Source organism: Callorhinchus milii, unplaced genomic scaffold (assembly GCF_018977255.1).
Source record: "Callorhinchus milii isolate IMCB2004 unplaced genomic scaffold, IMCB_Cmil_1.0 Scaffold3, whole genome shotgun sequence".
NCBI classification, from domain to species: Eukaryota; Metazoa; Chordata; class Chondrichthyes; order Chimaeriformes; family Callorhinchidae; genus Callorhinchus; species Callorhinchus milii.
Window position 1 is genome coordinate 86,618,889 of NW_024704744.1, and position 18,768 is coordinate 86,637,656.

An 18,768-nucleotide genomic window follows, 5' to 3' on the forward strand; every position below is an offset into this window, starting at 1 on the left:
GTAATGCATCTCAGCCAGCACTATAATGAGACACGATCCTTCGAGTATGCATTAAGTTTCATCAGATCACTACAATGTCGCTTCCTGCATGCTACACTGGAAGTAACATCAGCAGTGACTGATGACCCTAAAATTTGGCTATTTTTTAGTGCAGGAAGAGCATTCCAGCATTTGCAAGAGGCCACCAGGTTTCTATGCACACTTTAGATGTTTTGGTAAGTAAATGTCAGAGTCTAGTACCCGAAAAGCAAACTCACATTTTAATAAAGCATGTTGTAAGAGCGTTCTAACATACTTAGACCATTAAATGCAAATCATTCCAAAAGGAATTATTCATTAAGAATGATCAGTGCACAATCATAGGCACAATCAGGTCATGAGCATAGGGCAAGTACTCCCTGTAACTCCACTACTGTTACTACACTTGCATCTCACCAGCATGAGTAATACCTCTTCAACAGTTCTGCCATTGATGCAACTAGATTAGTTCAGGATGTAAATGTTCTAAAAAAATGAAACGTACAAATATGATGTTAATGTTGATCATAATTCTTTGAAAATGATCTCTGAGTGATCATGGCACTCACGCTTTCTCACAAAGATATCAGTTGCCTGTAGGTTAATGGGTTCATGATCAATTCTTATACAAACAACAACAACAACAACAAGATTCAATTTATAGAGTGCCTTTCATGTCGGGAGGACGTCCCAAGGCGCTGTACAGTTGGGTCAGGACCCGAGCAAGGGGGAAATGGTCAGGGTGAGGGGAGGGAAGGGAGGGAGCGAGGAGGGGGTAGAGTCGAGAGGGGAGCTGAAGGCACGGTCAAAGAGAAAAGTCTTGAGACCGGCCTTGAAGGAGGAAAGGGAGGAAGCAAGGAGAAGGCACGGGGGGATGGAGTTCCAGAGCCTAGGGGCTGAGAGGATGAAGACCCGGCCACCGATGGTAGGGCGGTTGGGGCGGGGGATGTGGAGCAGACCAGAGCCAGAGGAACGGAGGGTATGGGCGGGTGGTAGGGGGATAGTAGGTCGGAGAGATAGGAGGGAGCGAGGCTGTCAATGGCCTTGTAGGTGAGGATGAGGATCTTGAATTCGATCCTCTTGGGGATGGGGAGCCAGTGGAGGCGAGCGAGGGTGGGAGTGATGTGGTCGCGAAGCCTGGTGCGGAACAGTACACGAGCTGCAGAGTTCTGAATGACCTGCAGCTTGTGGAGGGAGGTGCCGGGAAGGCCGGCGAGGAGAGAGTTCCCATAGTCCAGCCTTGAGGTGATAAAGGCGTGGACCAGAGTTTCAGCAGCGTGAGGGGTGAGGTAGTGCCGTAGTCTGGCGATGTTCCGGAGGTGATGGAAGGCGGTGCCAGTTGTGGCGCGGATATGAGGGAGAAAGGACAGCTCAGGGTCGAACAGAACCCCGAGGTTCCTGACTGCTTTGAGAGGTGGAGAGTGCAGCCTTGGATGCTGATGCTGTCATCAGCATCCAAGGCTGTGATGTCATCAGCATCCAAGGCTGTGATGCTGATCCTCCTATATTTGAATCATTTAAAACTTCTGCCTTGTTAACTGGTGGGAACACCAGTTTGAGCATAATTAAGTTGTGAAAGATAGAATTTTACGTTATAACACGGTAGTGCTGTATTGGAATGCATGCATCGACCGTATATTTGAAGCTTGCCACCTTTAGCAAGGATGGCTCCTTGCCAAAATACTTCAAGTAAAATTTACCTATATGACCAGATGCAAAACTATTGGAATAATGTCCTGTGATCAGTTTGCACAAGAAAAGTCCTTGACAATTACTAATTATAAGCAAATGTGGACCATGTTATTCTGCTTTTCATCTGTTAATCCTCCAGCTACGCTTGGGTTGAAAGTGAAATGGGTAACGTTTTCAATACCTGCAAGTGCTGCTCTTCTGCATAACTTCTGCTCGATGATATCCAGACAGTTTACAGAATCCATCATTGCTGTACACGATAGGCCAGTCCACTATCTGAGCGTTACCAAGTACAAAGTTTGTGTCTACCAAAAAGAGGAAGGAAAAGAACATATTAGAAATATTGATTTAGACGTTCATTAAGTCAATCTTCCTCAGACTCATATCAATTGGTTGTTGTACACTTTGCAAATTGTAACAAACCATTTGATAATGTAAGAATCCCAAAGTAAGAATGATAGCAAACCAATGTTTATTACTTATGGATTCTTAACAAATTAGATGGAATTTCTAGTATCTCATTACTACTGAAATTCAGTGGATTAAATCACGAAAGGAATAAGATGATAAGAAAAATAGATTTCTAATGATTCAATTTTACAAAAAAATTAGACTCTATGCATGGGCCCAGAAACTACATTTATTTAGTAATCCAGTTTTTAATGATACATTCTGTATCATGGGCAGAGACTACAATCTTTGAACATAACTTAACCTTCACATAATGAGATACTCTGCCCTAGTGGGTTTAAAAACAAAATGGACCTCTCCTCCTCCAAGAGTTCACAAGATCATGGGAGGGTCTGATGAAGAAGGTGCTTTGGCCCATTTGTTCTTATCATTCCAGGATATCTTATATACCTTATCCTACATTACTGTACTCCTATTACAATGTCAAGCTGTTCCCAGTATTCTGGCCTTTTCTGGTAAAAGTTTCTGACGTGCAATAGTCATCTTGATCAAGTAGTCTTTTTTTTTACTCTCTTATTCTAAGCTATTCATAGCTTCTTGACAAGAGTATACAGAATGAAACCCTTTGAGTTTTTGTCTGAAGATTTAAGAATGGCAGAAGTAGACTAAGCTACAGTTTTCCCAAGGTTTTTAACTAGCAAGGAGTACTATAGCAAAGCACATTGTATGGCCTAATTCATTCATCTATTTATAAAGATGCGTTCATATAAATTCTTGTTTCCTCGGAAAATGGTAATGACATTACACTTGAGTTAGAACTATAATGTATTAACAATGAACATGAAATATGAAGGTATTACTTGAAGAAAAATATACAGTTTTAGTTGTGATTGTTAGCTAATAACAATGGATGATCCCACATACTGATCAGCTTCTAACCGTCATTTTGATATCTTGGGATAACAACAACAACAACAAGATTGCATTTATAGAGCGCCTTTCACGTCGGGAGGACGTCCCAAGGCGCTGGACAGTTGGGTCGGGACCCGAGCAGGGGGGAAATGGTCAGGGTGAGGGGAGGGAAGGGAGGGAGCGAGGAGGGGGTAGAGAGTCGAGAGGGGAGCTGAAGGTGCCCTTCACAATATATTGCTCTGATATGAAACCTTATAGCACCATAAAGAGACAGTTTCTTCATTGGAAAAGTCACTGCTTGCAACATTTCAAAGTTATGACGCAATAATACTTCCACGTGCAGATGAGATTACCTTCATTTATCTGGAACATTTCATGTGCGTGTAGGTTATTGATTAATCGATGATTAGAAATAATGGGATAATGGGTTAGGTTTGGAAGCTTAATCCTCCACCTCTGGGAGCTAGGTTTCTACCAAACCCAAACAAGAAGAAAACAAAGTCTTCAATCATGTTTGGTTGTTAACCTTTCACATGTCTTGCAAATGTCACAGCTACCAGAATACTGCGCTCTTTCATCAGTGCAATTTTTGGATGCAGATGTCAAGAAATCAGAGTTCAATTTTGAACAAAGGGGAAAGGTGCAGAACAAAAAAGAATGCCACTGAATTCATTACATTTTGGGAACAAATGATAAAGAAATTAACCTTTGCCCCATTTGTTTTGGATTTCTGCTGTTGAGGAGCTGGTGGAGCTCTGAATGGGTTAAAGATCATTTGTGAAATCAGATTTAGCCGGCTGCAATTCGAGTCCCAGTGGGCATGCATCCCCAGCACACAACTGCTGTCAAATTCAGTTTAATTGGTTCTAATTCAATAATCTCATTCAGAAGCTTCGTAAAGACTGTGGGATGGTAAATGAGAAATTTGTTCCTATCTATTACGGTCTCACCTAAAACTTAAATGTAGGTGTATCACGAGCATAAGATAGAGAAATCTTAGTAATGTATCTTTCCATTGCTGTGTCTAATATACAGACTGTTTCTTGTCCCTAATGAACATCAATCAATTTACAGAAGAGAAGAGAAAAACAACACAATATGCATTATTATAATAATTCTTGAATTTAAAAATAGCACCTTATCACGTTGTCAAAACGTTTCAAAGCGTTTGATAGGATTCACTGTAAAGTATAGTGACTGCTTATCTGTGGGCGAACATGTACATTGTGTGCAAGATGGATACTTGCAGAGAATGAATGTTAAATGTGTGCATTTAACTATTTTAAAATGCCACCATTTCTATAACAACAATTTATACAATTTTCAGACTGAATAACATTCCGACTTTCCGAGAGATTCCAGAATATAACTATGCGCCGTAAAATAAGTATCCTACCCCCAAAAATAAGCTAATGAATGACCAGGAATAAGATGTCACCAAGGATTCTTCATTGTCATCTAGTTAATTAATGCAGACAATTAATTTTAATTATCTTACCACAGCACTCAATGTTTTTCAAAGCTCTCATGCTGGGCAATGCATTCAACATCTCCATGAAACCCCACCGTGAGGGACAATGAAATATACAACAGTTGATTAGCTTTAAATAACTAATATTGATTTTTTAAAAATATAAAATGTATAAATGTTTCATTAAAAATATTTTATTCTTATTGGCTTATTGAGCCTGTCCCTGGTCGTACTCTCGCCTCTTAATTATAAAGTTGTGAATTTCAAGCCCCATGTCTGGACTTTGAGCTCACTGACACTGCAGTGCGAGGCTGGGGTGTGGTACATTGTCAGAGGTGTCGTCCTTCGGATGATATGTTAAACTTAGGTCCATCTGCCTGTTGAAATCAAAGTTAAAGATCCCAATACACTATTTAAAAAGAGAAAGGACTTTCTCTCGGTGTCCTGGTCATCAATCCCTCAAAGAAAATTAATTATTCACTTCATGGTATGTTTGTGGGATATTGCTATGCTCAAATTGGCTGTTGCATTCACCTACAAAATACACAGTCACTATATTTACAGCATATTCTAACTTGAAAGGCACTAAATCAAATGTAGGTATTATTATTAATAATATCTAGCTATTCCATGTAAGTCAGCTGGTTATCAGCACAGCTTCTTGGATGTATAATACAGTCTCTCAGAGCAATGAATATCATTCATCATTAGTAATAACTACAGAAGCAATGATATGCAAACTCCAATAAATTAAATGTCCTATTTTGTAGCACTTATTAATTGAAGATGAAATTACAAAGAATATTTGCATCTGCAAACGGATAAGACATAATGAGGAATATTTACTCACATTTAAAAATTCCAATATTCTTCACAAAGCAAGAATCTGATTCTCATTGGAATTTTCTTTTTGTTCCAATCAAATGTCTTGTTATGCTCTTCCTTCACCTTCTTTGATATCATGTTTATTACGACTATCAATCATTTCCACTTAGACATTCACTCAGTTAACACTGCTACCGTGAGGTTTGTACTTTGCAATATATATATTGCACTCAGCAAGTTTCTGCCCACCCTCAGTTCACCAGCTCAGAGAGTATCAATAATAATAATCTTTGCATTTGGTATAGTGCTTCATCACATCGTCGAGACATCTCAAACCACTTAAGAAGGTTTATGGCAAAGTGTAGTGATTGTGTATTTTTGGTTGAATGCAGCAGAAAATTTGCACACAGCAATATCCCATAAACTGCCATGAAGTGAATGACCACTATTATCTGGAAGATTTTTCAGATTTTATCTGACTGCTACCAACTGACACACAATGATTTTGTTATGTTTAAAGAGTAGATAGTTTAGACAACGAGACGCTATAAGCTGAAACACCAATCTGACACCAGCAGATCTGATAGTTTCTAATAGTGTACTAAAATCATACTTTACATTTAAGGAGCCCTCTAAGCCACTTGATTCCATCCACTTATTGCACCACTGGGTCCTGGTATATTAAATAATTCAGTAATATTTATTCTGTAGAAGAAATTTAATTGCAGGTTGAGGCAAGAATTGTAACCATGGTGATTTTTAAAATAAAACTATGTGTTGAGTAGTTAATAGCAATTCACCAAGGCTTATTTAAATGTTCTTAAGCACTGCATATTTTATGATCACCAATATCACCACTAACCCTAGAAATTAGAAATCCCATCAATGATTTTTTCTATAATATAAAATGGAGTTAAGCACAACCTCAACCAATGATAAATTGGAAGCAAGGTAAATTAATAGTATTTCTCAGCACATTTTTCCTGGACAAGCCAATAAATACTCTCGACCAGAAAAAACATAAAAAAGAGTTGTCACAATTTATGAAAAATGCATTAGATCAACTGCAACCAAAAATAGATACTTAGATGATTGTGGAGAGTTCTGTTTGTTTCTCATTAAAAATAATCATGGCAATGACAACAAAAAACAATAAAAAGCCACCTTCAAAGCTACCAGGGAAAGTTTATATTTTTTCAACACTTAATTTTGTGTTTTGAAATGAATGTAAAATATTTATTCTGTTTTTGATCATTTCACATTGAAGCTTTTTGAAAATCCATAGCACTAAAAGAGAAGGGAATTTCTTCCAATTCCTGGCCAACAATCCTCTGTGTATCTTTCAAGTTATCGCAGTGTGGGACATTGCTGAGTGCACATTGCATTTGCCTACACATACATATTCACTACACTTCACAGTAAAATTCTTGTGAAGCGTTTTGAGATATCTCGATGATATAAGGCAAATGCAAGGATTCTTACATTGTATTATTATATTCACAACACTGACATTTGACAGCAATGAAAATCGCTACCATACTTGTGCAAGTATCATTCACTGCCCATATTATGTGACACACTTTACTGTCCACACAACACTATGTATTTATATAACGTCTTTCACCTAAAAGAACGTCTCAAAGTCCTTGACAAATGAAGTGTCGGACACCACCTTTGATAGTTTTCACTAAAAAGATTGGTACAATGAAACTAATAACACCTTATCACGTATAGGAAGCTGTTTTTGCCTTAAACATCTCACAGCATTAAAACACTAATGGAGCCAAATTGACAACTTAACATTTCAGCTGGTAGTTTAAGCGGAGAGATCCAATTTTTGGTGTGTAGCATTCTGTTTATAGATTTTCTTTTTACTAGAATTTGTTGCAAATTTGAGGAAGAGGAGAAAGTACAGATTGAAATTTTTTTCAGATTTTGGACATGCATTAATTATCCAATAAATAAATAAAATAATCCATTGACAGTCCACACTGGGAGCGCTTATGCAATCCAACAAAGATAATTCATTTAGAAATAAGTCACATATTAAAAAAACCTGCAGTAAAAAAGCTAAAAAGGAGGTGAGATAGAAAGAGAAAGTGCAAATGCTGGGAATCTGAAATCAAATCAGATAATGCTGGAAATGCACAGCAAGTTAATCAGAATCTGGAACAGAACGACAGGCTAAATCTAAGGGTGTGAACTGTCATCAGAAATGAACGGCTCTTGGCAAAGAAGACTTCAACATGATAAAAGGCAGCAGGTTTGGCTGCCAAAAGAGAGTGATACTTTTTTGTTTTCATTTTAATCTAGCTTTTAATTGATTTTAACTTATTCAATTCTGTATAAAAGACATGGAAAGAATTCTACCGATCCAATCTAAATCAGAGTTTATGGGTCCGAAATTCTACCTTAGTCGTAGCCTGTAAGTCCATATTGTCTTAAAATCTCAGATCCATGGAAAATACTCAAATTCAATCCTAATCTGGAAACCATTTTTCAGCAGCTGTTAAAATGATCTGTCTTACAAGTCAAGGGTGCATTAACAAGCTTCCACATTTTGGGCCTCCTCATCCTGAATTGAACGCTTGAAGCAAGTGAACTTGTGGAGTGATGCAAAGGAAATTCAGTCATCGGTGCATTATCTTATGATTCATAACCCTTATTTTTAGAAGCAATAGGATTTTTTTTAAATAACGGTAAATTGCCTGTACTAAAAGATGGAAAGAAAATTGTTTTTGAAATGCTCCAAATGTTCACTATTGTTATTCATTAACTAATTTAATGAAATAGTTTATGAATAACCATTTGATTAAAATATATAAAGCAAAGGTTTAAATGTAAAGCATTTCTATATAAAAACTGTTATAAAAATAAAAATTGTTATAGGTAACTTTGATATGAGATGTTACTACTGCCTTGAGCCGTAGGCTGGTAAAAGAATTAGGCGATATTACCTTTTGGATAAAAATGGCTCGATTTGACTTTGTTAAACTGTGAAATATCACTGCTGTTTGACGTGTGAAGGAGGAACAGTGTTATTCCTATTTGCGACAACAACTTGCATTTATATAACGCCATTTACTCAGTGCAGCATCTCGGAACGCTTACTCTCAATAGAATTCCATTGCTGATAGAAGATTTCAGGTTTGATCCCATTTGCAATGCAATGCCGAGCATCAATGATACCCCGGCAGAATGCCATTCATAGAATCATAGAATCATACAACACAAAAAGAGGCCATTCGGCCCATTTCGTCTGTGCCGGCTCTTTGAAAAGAGCAATGTAATGTCAATCCCACTCCCCTGCCCTATTCCCATAACCCTGCAACCCCGTCCTCCTCAAATACCCATCCACCGTGTTTTTAAAAGTTGCTATCGAATTGGCCTCCACCACCCTTTCAGGCAATGCGTTCCAGATTCGAACAACTCGCTGCGTGAAAAAAATTCTTCTCACCTCCCCTCTGCTTCTTCTAGAAACTGTTTTGAGTCTGTGACCTCGAGTCACCGACACACCCATCAGTGGAAACATTTTTCCTTTCTAACCTATTAAATCCCCTAATGATTTTGAAGACCTCTATTAGGTCTCTGCTCCAATGAGAATAATCGTAGCCTCTCCAGCCTTTCCTCATAATCAAGGTCCCTCATTCCTGGTACCATCCTTGTAAATCTCCTCTGCACCCTTTCCAATGCCTTAACATCCTTCCTATAGAGTGGTGCCCAGAACTGGATGGAGTATTCTAACTGAGGCCTAACCAGTGTTTTATATAGGTTAATCATAACCTCCTGACTCTTGTACTCTAGGCCCCTATTTATAAAGCCTAGTATCCCATATGCCCTTTATACAGCTTTATCTACCTGTCCTGCCACCTTCAAGGATTCATTTACCTGAACTCCCATCAAACCCCCATCAAAACCCCCATCAAAAGCATCAAACCTTTACAACAACAAAAGCAAATTACATTTGTATAGTACCTTTCACATCAGGAGGATGTCCCAAGGCGCTGGACAGTGACGGATTTGGACCCAAGCCGGGGGATGGGATTGGGGGTGGTCGAGGGCAGGGAGAGTAGGAGTAAGAGGATGGACGAAGGCTCGGATGAAGCGCCCGCTGAGCGGAGGGAGCAGACAGGCTGATATGGGGTTAGCAGGTTACAGAGGTAATAATAATATATCATAATAATAATAATCCTTGCATTTGATATAGCGCTTTTCACATCTTCTCAACGTCTCAAAGCGCTTCACAGAATAGACTGTAAAGTGAATTGACCGTATATTTGTGGGTGAGGTAGGAATGAGAAAGGCTGCGAAGGGCCTTGAAGGAGAGGATGAAGACTTTGAACTCTATCCTCTAAGGGATGGGGAGCCAGTGGAGCCGAGCAACAGTGGGGGTGATAGAGACACGGAGCCTGGTACAGGAAAGTACATGAATTGCAGAGTTTTGGATGATCTTTAGGGTGTGGATGAATGAGTTGAGAAGGCTGACAAGCATGAAGTTGGACCAGAGCTGGGGTTTGGGGTCAGGGGGTCTGAAAGGTAGGGAGGCTGCAGTTGGGGTCAAAGAGGAGGGTCTTGAGACGTGCCTTGAAGAAAGCAAAGTAGGGAGCAAGGCAAAGTCATTGATCCTGTTACCAACAATCTCCACCCTCACATTGTTTTCTTTGTCCTTTTTATTGCTTTCTCTATATTCCTCTTATTTTCTTCATTCTTTGATTGATGTTACATCTCTGGTTACCTATCTTATCATCACTCAATGGCAATCCCGATATAACACACTGGCTTGGGTCTCGTTAAACATGTCATAACAGTATGCAAAAAGAGAAAGGACTTTCTCCTAGTCAACAATCCTCCAGATCAAATTAGTTATTTATTTCATGGCTATTTGGAGGACATTGCTGTGTGACAATTAGCTGTTTGTCTCTGAATAAATAGTCACTAAACTTCACAGAAATTCCCACTTTGGGATATTTTGATGTTATGGGTGCTCTATCAAGTGCAAGGATGATTACTATTATGATATTTTTCACTAGAATTGAAAGCATCAAATGCAAAGCTTATACTGATCGGTGCTGCAGTAACAACAACAACTTGCACTTATATAGCACCCTCCACGCAGGATAGCATCTTTAATCTGTTACTACAAGGTTGAACACGAGACACATTTTAACAGGCGGACAGATCAACCCATTGTACAGAGTATACTCAGTGAAACATGAGGATTTTAATCATACCTTCACTGCCTGCATAATTGTAGGCACTTAATGATCAAGGAAAGGTGTGACATTCCAAAATTCTTGTGTAATCAAATTTAGAGGGAAACTTTAATGTCTTCTGTGAAAAAGAGATATATTTTAGCAAATATACAGAGGAACAGGAAATAGCCTGAGACCAGTCTGCAAAAGGAATAGAAACCTTCCTTTTGTATTATTTCTGATATGGATAATTATCACTATCTGCAAGGGAAACCCCTTATTAAATGTTATCATGTATTAGAACATTATGTCCTGCACAGTCCCACCTTATGGAAGTTTAACAAAAACAAGCAGCTTCTATGATAGTCCCATTGAGTAGAGGCACCTCCTTAATAATAATAATAATTCTTGCATTTGATATAGCGCTTTTCATGTCGGGAGGATGTCCCAAAGCGCTTCACAGAACACACTGTAAAGTGAATTGACTGTATGTTTGTGGGCGAACGCGGCAGCCAATTGCGCACAGCAATGTCCCACAAACAGTCGTAGATTGAAAATGACCAATTTATTATTCTTTTTGGTTTTGGAGGGATTATTATTAGGCGTGTGGAGTAAGGAAACTTGCCCAAGGTTTCGCCCTCTGCCTGGAATTGAACTCAGGTCTCTCGCTTGCAAAGCGAGTGCTCTAACCACTGAGCTACAGGACTCCACACAGGGAGTGCAGTCACGGGTTACTTTTAGGTTGAACACTAGGTATTTCAACAGGCTGACAGATCAAAACATTGTACAGAGTAACTCAGTCAAACATGAGGATTTTATTTTACATGTAGAGCCAATAGAAGATTGCAGGCTTGATTCCTGGTCTGTGCCCAGTCTTACAATTAACTTTAGCATTCCTGAAATAGGTAGAGTAAAAGCAGCCATGCTTCCTACTTCTTACATGGGGACAGAGCATGGGAGTGGGACTAATTACATAGCTCTTTCAAAGAGCTGGCACAAACATGATGGGCCGAATGGCCTCCTTCTGTGCTGTAAGATTCTATGATTCTATCTGCCAGAAAGTGCAGATGTGTGGACGTTCTAATGAAGACAACATAAAAGATAGACTTACAATGTTTTTTTTTCCTCCCCAGCAGTCAAACACCCTGCCATGCACTCTAGCACTCATCACCAAGGTTCAGATATGTAAACTGGCATCGGAAGGTGATCAGTACCTGTAGAGTATTATCCCTATTTATGATGTCAGTGGCAGGTGCTGCCCACGTGAACAATATATCTGAACATCTGCACCTTTGATTTTGTGGCGGTGAAGATATCAGGAAGTATTACTTCAACAAAAGCTAAAAATGGCATATGGTATTTTTGCTGATTCGGTTTTAAATTTTGAGAATTTTCCAGACCTCCTTAGAGACGTGTAACTATTTTCTACTTTTAAAATCTAGACGCTGCAGAGGCTGCTGTGTGAGTGCGATTAGATACTTCTTTAACACCGCAGGACACTATGAAAGATTCTGCAGTGCTCACATGCTATTGGCTTTTAATACTCCTGAAAGAAGTCCTTGTGAAGGTTGACAAGACAACTTCTGCGCAATTCTTTGTTTTTCTTTTTGAAAAAATGTAACTGAAAGAGTTAGCATGGTTTTCAAAGAAAGAGAAGGTCACAGTTTCAAATACAGTAGAGCAATTTCTCTGTAGGTGGCAGCTGTCTTTCTGGTTACATGTGTTCATTTCTCCCGCTCCTCCTGTCTGTAACTATCGATTCTGTCAAATGCCTTAAAATCAGAACACTCGTTTGTCTCCTGCCTTCGAACTGATAACTTTATTTTTTAACCAAAAGGAGCTAGATCAGTGGGTAATCATAACATATAAATACTGACCATCACCGAGCAGTAAGTCAATACGCAATTAGCTGAAATGACGTTCAGAGGAGGATTGCAGATTTATAGTTCTGGGAAAAGGCAATAGTATTAATGGGATTTCATCAATGAGAAAACCTTGGGAGAATTCAGTTTTTTTTAAAATATGAATTCATTTTTGTTGCTTGCCAAACTGCCATTGGTTATACCAATCATTTGATTTGGGGTTAGGTTAGAATGAACAAGAATTGAAAAATAATCATCAATCAATCAATTAAGATTGGATATTAAAGTGCAAATTTCCATGTTTACTTCAGATGAAGTAACCATCACGCCAAAAATCTACACAAAATAATCCCTGCATTTGGTATAGCACCTGTAACATTGAGAACAACAACAAAATTACATTTATAGAGTGCCTTTCACGTCGGGAGGAAGTCCCAAAGCACTGAGCAGTCAGATGTCGGGGCCCGAGCATGAGAGAGGGGTGGTGTGTAGGGGTGAGGAAGGCAGAGAAGTGGGAGGGAGACCAAAGACACGGTCGAAGAGAAGGGTCTTGAGACTGGCCTTGAAGGATGCAAGGGAGGAAGCGAGGCGAAGGGACCGTGGGATGGAGTTCCAGAGTGTGGGGGCAGAGAGGCTGAAAGCCTCTGAAAGAACATCTCAAAGCACTTCACAAAGGTTCTGTAAAGTTTAGTGACTGTGTATAAACTGCATTAGTGGGTAGATCTAAGACACAGTAGTCAACAAGCTAGGTTACAATGAAGATTTCAGTATATTCTACGTCAGCATTGAGAATTAAAAGCTGATTAAAGTGTGAGGTGAAGCCAAGTTCTTTAATCAGTTTAAGGTTCCCAGTTTACCATAATACGTGCTGATGTACTGAATACACAGATTGTTTTAATAGGCAAAACAATATCAGAGAGAAAACTCATGCGATCCATTTAAGAAATTGTACCATTAACTCTTTAGATCTGTTAAAATTCTTTCCAGGGTTATGTCTTTTTATCATGTATTGATGTGAACTCCCTTTGCCAGTCTAGTCACTTGCTTGTAATCTGTCATCTAATTCTTGGTAAAGGCATATTGGAATAAATTCCAAATCCATCATCTCAACAGAATGAACAGGAACAAAAGGATGGCATTCAAAATCAACAAGCTCAACATTCTGTCATCATTTTAGTTTTTAAAAGGGAATTAGGCAAACACTTGAATAAGAAAAATATACAAGGATGTGGGGAAAAAGGGAGTGACATGAGTCTAAAAAACAGATAGTTCTGACTCTCTAGAGAGCTGGCATAGCATAATAGAGTGAATGGTCCTCTTCTATGCTGTAAATTTCTATGATTTTATGAACACAAAATTGGTTCCTAAAAGAAATGCAAAAATAATAGAATCTGGATTATCTATTCATCCAGTAGATTCTGGCTTGCAAATGAAACTGTGGAAAATCAACCACTTGGTTCTTGTCTTGTGTTCTGTCCCGTATTGCAGCATAATTGTTCACTTAGTCCTACTTAAAAGCATATAATTTTTAAAAATATAACTAAAGCCGTGGTTTGCAAATTCCTTGATAAAATACCAAATATTAGTCATACACTTTGTGGCTGTTTGTGGGATATTGCACTGTATAAATGAATTGCTTACCTACAAAAATACAGTCACTACACTTTACGGTAGTAAAGTAGATAGTGTGGAGCATATTGAGCCTGATGTGAAAGGCGCTATATCAAATGTAAAGAATTTTTTAATGACAGTCATATTTCTGAGAGAAAAAGTCTTCCTCGTCACGATAAATCTGTATCTTCCCTTCAACGGATCCTTCTGATCCTGGATTTCTGGGTCTAACACAGAACACAGGACTGACTAGCAATTAACCAAGAAAAGAGAACAAAAGTTAATGAACTCTGCTTAACCTACATGCAGCACCTTTAAAACAGTCTCCCAATGATCTACATTAAAAATGTAATGGCAAGGCACTTTATTGTATCTTTATTTGGGTTCCCATTCTGGGATTACAGAGGTCAAAAAAGTGTTTAAAACAAGCTGATATATATATGATTCCCTGAGCAGAAGGAGAGGAAGTAAAGTATATCCTCAAATTAAAGGAAACAAATGCTAACCTAAATATAAATGTATTCAAATAATCCCAATCTTGAACAAAAGAGAAATCATCGACATTATTGTACATGCAGTTTCAAAAACAGGAGGCGTTAATAAAATAAAATTGTTCGGAATGAACTCCGCATTCAGGATAATTCGAATACATGTTATAGACATAGAAAATTGCAGGTAAAATAGTGGTTGTTTGCGCAGCACAGGCGGTGAAACAAGAAACTAACTGCAAAGGGTTTCCAAAGGGTAAGAGACATGTTCCCGTCAAACAAACTGATTCAAGGTTATTAGATTTTGAGATAGATGCATAAAAGAATATTGTACTGTGGTAAATTGGATGCGTTGGGCAGATCGATGGACGGGATCACTGCCGCCTGAGAGGGTTACTGTGGCGCTGTGTTTATCTGTCTTCAATGGGGTCCAAATCGAAAGGCAACTATTTCAATATTTCAGCAATTTGTCGGGTTTTGCCACTTCAGAGTCTGAGCTTTGCTTTTCAAGTGCTGTGCGGGTGGGTCTCAGCTACTGACAAGGAATAGGCAACACAGCGTTCACAGCCAATAACACAGTAAGGAAAGGAAAGGTGAGGACGCGTATCTCCCTGTCGTCTACTGTTACTATTTACTCTTAACATATTTGTGTGCTGTCCGCTATCCACAGCCTCTATTCTATTCACACAATGTATTACTGTGTAGCAAGGTTAGCAAGGGGGTGCTGGGGAGGGGGGGAGGAGGGAGGAGGGGGGAGGGAGGGAGGAGGGGGGAGGGGAGGGGGGGAGGGGGGAGGGGGGGAGTGAAGGGGAGGGGGGGAGGAAGGGAGGAAGGTGGGGGGGTGGGAGGGAGGTGGGGGGTGGGAGGGAGGTGGGGGGGTGGGAGGGAGGTGGGGGGGTGGGAGGGAGGTGGGGGGGGGGTGGAGGGGAGGTGGGGGTGGAGGGAGGGAGGGAGGGAGGAGGGAGGGGGGTGGGGGGGAGGGAGGGAGGGAGGAGGGAGGTGGGGAGGGAGCGAGGGAGGGGGGAGAGAGCGAGGGAGGGGGGTGGGGAGGGAGCGAGGGAGGAGGGGGGTGGGGATGGAGGGAAGTGAGTGGGGAGGGAGGGAGGTGGGGGGTGGGGAGGGAGGAGGGGGTGGGGAGGGAGCGAGGGAGGGAGGGGGGTGGGGATGGAGGGAAGTGAGTGGGGAGGGAGGGAGGGAGGTGGGTAGATATAGATGCCTCTATATGTTGTTTGCTCCTATCATTACAATGCAGTTCAGTTTACTCGATAAATAAACAACCGCTGTGTTTGACAGGTATCAGATATGCTGAGTCTGATGCTATAGATGTCTGTTAAATGCGAGATTCGCCCGCCATCCATTCGCCGCTGATACACCGTCTGGATGCATTAGGGCAGTCTAAACAACAACAACAACAACAACAAACAAGAATCGGTTTTACACTCTTACGATTGCTCTGACAACTACTGTGAGCACCAGATTCACAAACAACACGATTTCCCAGGGCTGTGGAGAGGAGGGGAGTGGGTGGGGGGTGTCTTCACTATTATAGTAAGCAGTTAAACAGTTAAATCGGCCATAAACTCTGTTTAATATTCAGAGGGGGAATGGGGAAGATTTATTTCAAATGTTCATTTCGTCCAGTGCTAGAATTCTCTCGAGATATCGACTTATCTGAATTGCTGCCCCCCCCACCCCCCCCCCCCCCCCCACCACCACCCCACACCCCTCCCCACCCCCGAGAGTTTACATCTCAGCTGCAAAGTTGCAGCTTTTGCCTGTACAGCAGATATCGCAGCCGGAATGTGAACAACATTGAGATATTGTGTATCCAAAGGTAATCTGCGATCTATGAATCTCTTATATTAAAACCAAACCACACAGAGATATACACACACACACATGCACACGCTTCTGCTGTAATGTGCCTTGTTTCATTCTCAGATGATTTCACAGGAGGAGAAAAGTCCACATTAGGGAAGAAAAACGTATCCAGGTCAGGGGAAGCATTTCATTCGGTTTGTTGTTAGCCCTGCGCCTAACCGGGCAGAACACAGCAGCTACAACTGCTGATGCTGCGATTTACACTGTAATAATAAAAAAACACACTAATCTCGCTATTTAAAAACAATCTGATGTTTCCTAGAACTCCGAGTACAGTGGCAGCGGCACAATCCCTGGTTAGTTCCTGCAATTGCACTGGATGAACAGTAGATAAGGCAAACACAGGCATCATTTATTCCTGTATTAAAATACACTTTGCAGCCCCCACACTCCACACTCACACACCCCCAACAAAAACTTTTTTTGAAGCTCGAATTGCAAAAAGCCTCCCGCCGCTGCTTGTGCTGACTTACCATTGGAGCGTCTGACGATATTCTCTAAGAAAGTGTTCTGGGGGGCAACGAGCCCCTTCCTGCCTCCTGCCATCCCTCCTCATCGGTGTTGACTCGGGTGTCGGTGCTGCAGTTCCTGTTGTGCAGAGAGCGGGGCGCGGGCTGCAGCACTGCTCATGGTAACGGCGCAGACTGCTGTGTGCAGGGCTGGAGCTCAGCTCAGCTCAGCTCAGCCTCCCCCACCCTCTCTCTCTCTCTCTCTCTCTCTGTGTGGCCCTCCCCCCCTTTCTCTCTCTCTCTCTCTCTCTCTCCACCCCCTTCTTCTCTCTCTCGCTCTCTCTGCGGAGATGCGCACTCAGTTAAGGAGGCGAACCAGAGCCTGAGCAGCAGCAGCAGCAGTTCACCCGCAAACGCTACATCTTTCCTCCTTCCCCATAACACTGAACCCTTTAACCACGCGGTAAAAAAAACACAAGTTCCACTTCACTCCTGCGGAAAAAAACCCTGATTCAGGACAAAGCTTTGGTGCCCCCAATGGCGAGACCCCCGGCACAGAGCTCCCGCTCCACCTACACGAGGCTGCGTTTCCTTCCAAAAGATGTAACTTGTTTTTAATGTGATGCCTTTCAGTCTTAAACAAAAAAAACACAGCCTCAAGATGTGATGGTGTTTGTCTTTAACTGTGTGTGTGTGCGTGTGATGTGATGTTGGTCCTTTTCATCATAAATCTCAGCAACTCACATTGCTTCAATGTTGGTGGTTCACTATCACTATTACTCTCTCTCTCTCTCTCTCTCTCTCACACACACACCACTGTAAAAAGAGGACTTTGCTACACATTTCTCTCAACTGTGTTTTTCACACCAAATGCCGGGCAGCTCAGTGCACAGCACTGGACTGGGCTACGACACTCATCTCATGGTCTTGTCGGTGGAACAGCACTGTGCTACTTCGACCACCAGGAATTCTGTGCCAAACACATAGCCTGAGCTGAATAATGTTTGATTGCAAGACTGTAGATAAACTCAGTTAGGAGCTCACTCCTCTCTGGGGGAGGGATGGTTAGTATGTATCTTCGAGCGTTTTTTTTTAATATATTCTAATGTGTTCCATTCTCCTTTTGGGTTCAACGAAAAAAAATTCTATTGCTTATCCCCAGGGGATGAAATAAATAAGGGCCAACACTATGATAAGCCAAATGATGCGCGGTCCGCGGGAGCAATACTATTGAGGAGGCGTTGTTAAAGAGTCCGTCCATTCTGCTAAAGCTTTGATTGGGTCAGTCATGTGAAACTGTTCGAGACGGTGTTGTTAGTCGGGTTTTGCCAAACATCTGCTGCTCTCCTGCGAGCTGTGTACCACACCAGCGTGCAACACTGAACCTACATTACGCTTTGAGATGGGGAAGGGTATTTTTGTATTTTCCCCACCGTATTTTTGACAAGTGAAATAGTTCATGCGATTAGCCACCTGGTACAATAACAAGAACAGCAAAAGAAATCCGTCCCAAATTGCCCAGTGCAGCAGTCATAAGACTGCCTTTTTGGAAAAGCCAGCATTTTTGGAAATTTTTTCAATCCACTCATATTTTGGAATCTGATTAATCTGGATTCCAAATTAAGGCTCAATTTAACAATTTTCTGAACTTCTGCAGGAAGTTACGTTGAGGATGATGGTCTGAAGTCTGAAGACACGGGGTGATTTCAAACCTCCCTCATAGTTTTTGATATGCAGATGATATCTGTTTGATTGGCAGCACTGAGGATGAAAAACAGCAGTTTTCGCAGCCTTGAATGTCATCTGGAAAGATAACCATAAAATATTTAATAATAATAATAATCCTTGCATTTTACATAGTGCCTTATCATTTCTTCAAGATGGCTCAAAGCGCTTCATAGGATATGCTATAAGGTTAATTGACTGTATATTTTGTGGGCGAAACGTGGCATCCAA

General features: G+C 40.9%; 1 protein-coding gene across 1 annotated transcript in view; it reads right to left on the reverse strand.

Annotated features, from left to right (window-relative positions):
* The window catches only part of kcnh1a (potassium voltage-gated channel, subfamily H (eag-related), member 1a), a 127,672-nt gene extending 110,746 nt beyond the window's left edge, over positions 1 to 16,926 (reverse strand). Inside the window, exons 1-2 of the mRNA XM_007892479.2 lie at positions 16,837 to 16,926; positions 1,892 to 2,015 (exon numbers count right to left, since the gene is read on the reverse strand). Coding sequence (XP_007890670.1) covers positions 1,892 to 2,015; positions 16,837 to 16,909 — 197 coding nt within the window. The 5' untranslated portion in view covers positions 16,910 to 16,926. The remainder of the gene's footprint in view (positions 1 to 1,891; positions 2,016 to 16,836) is intronic.
* Between the last annotated feature and the right edge of the window lie 1,842 nt (positions 16,927 to 18,768).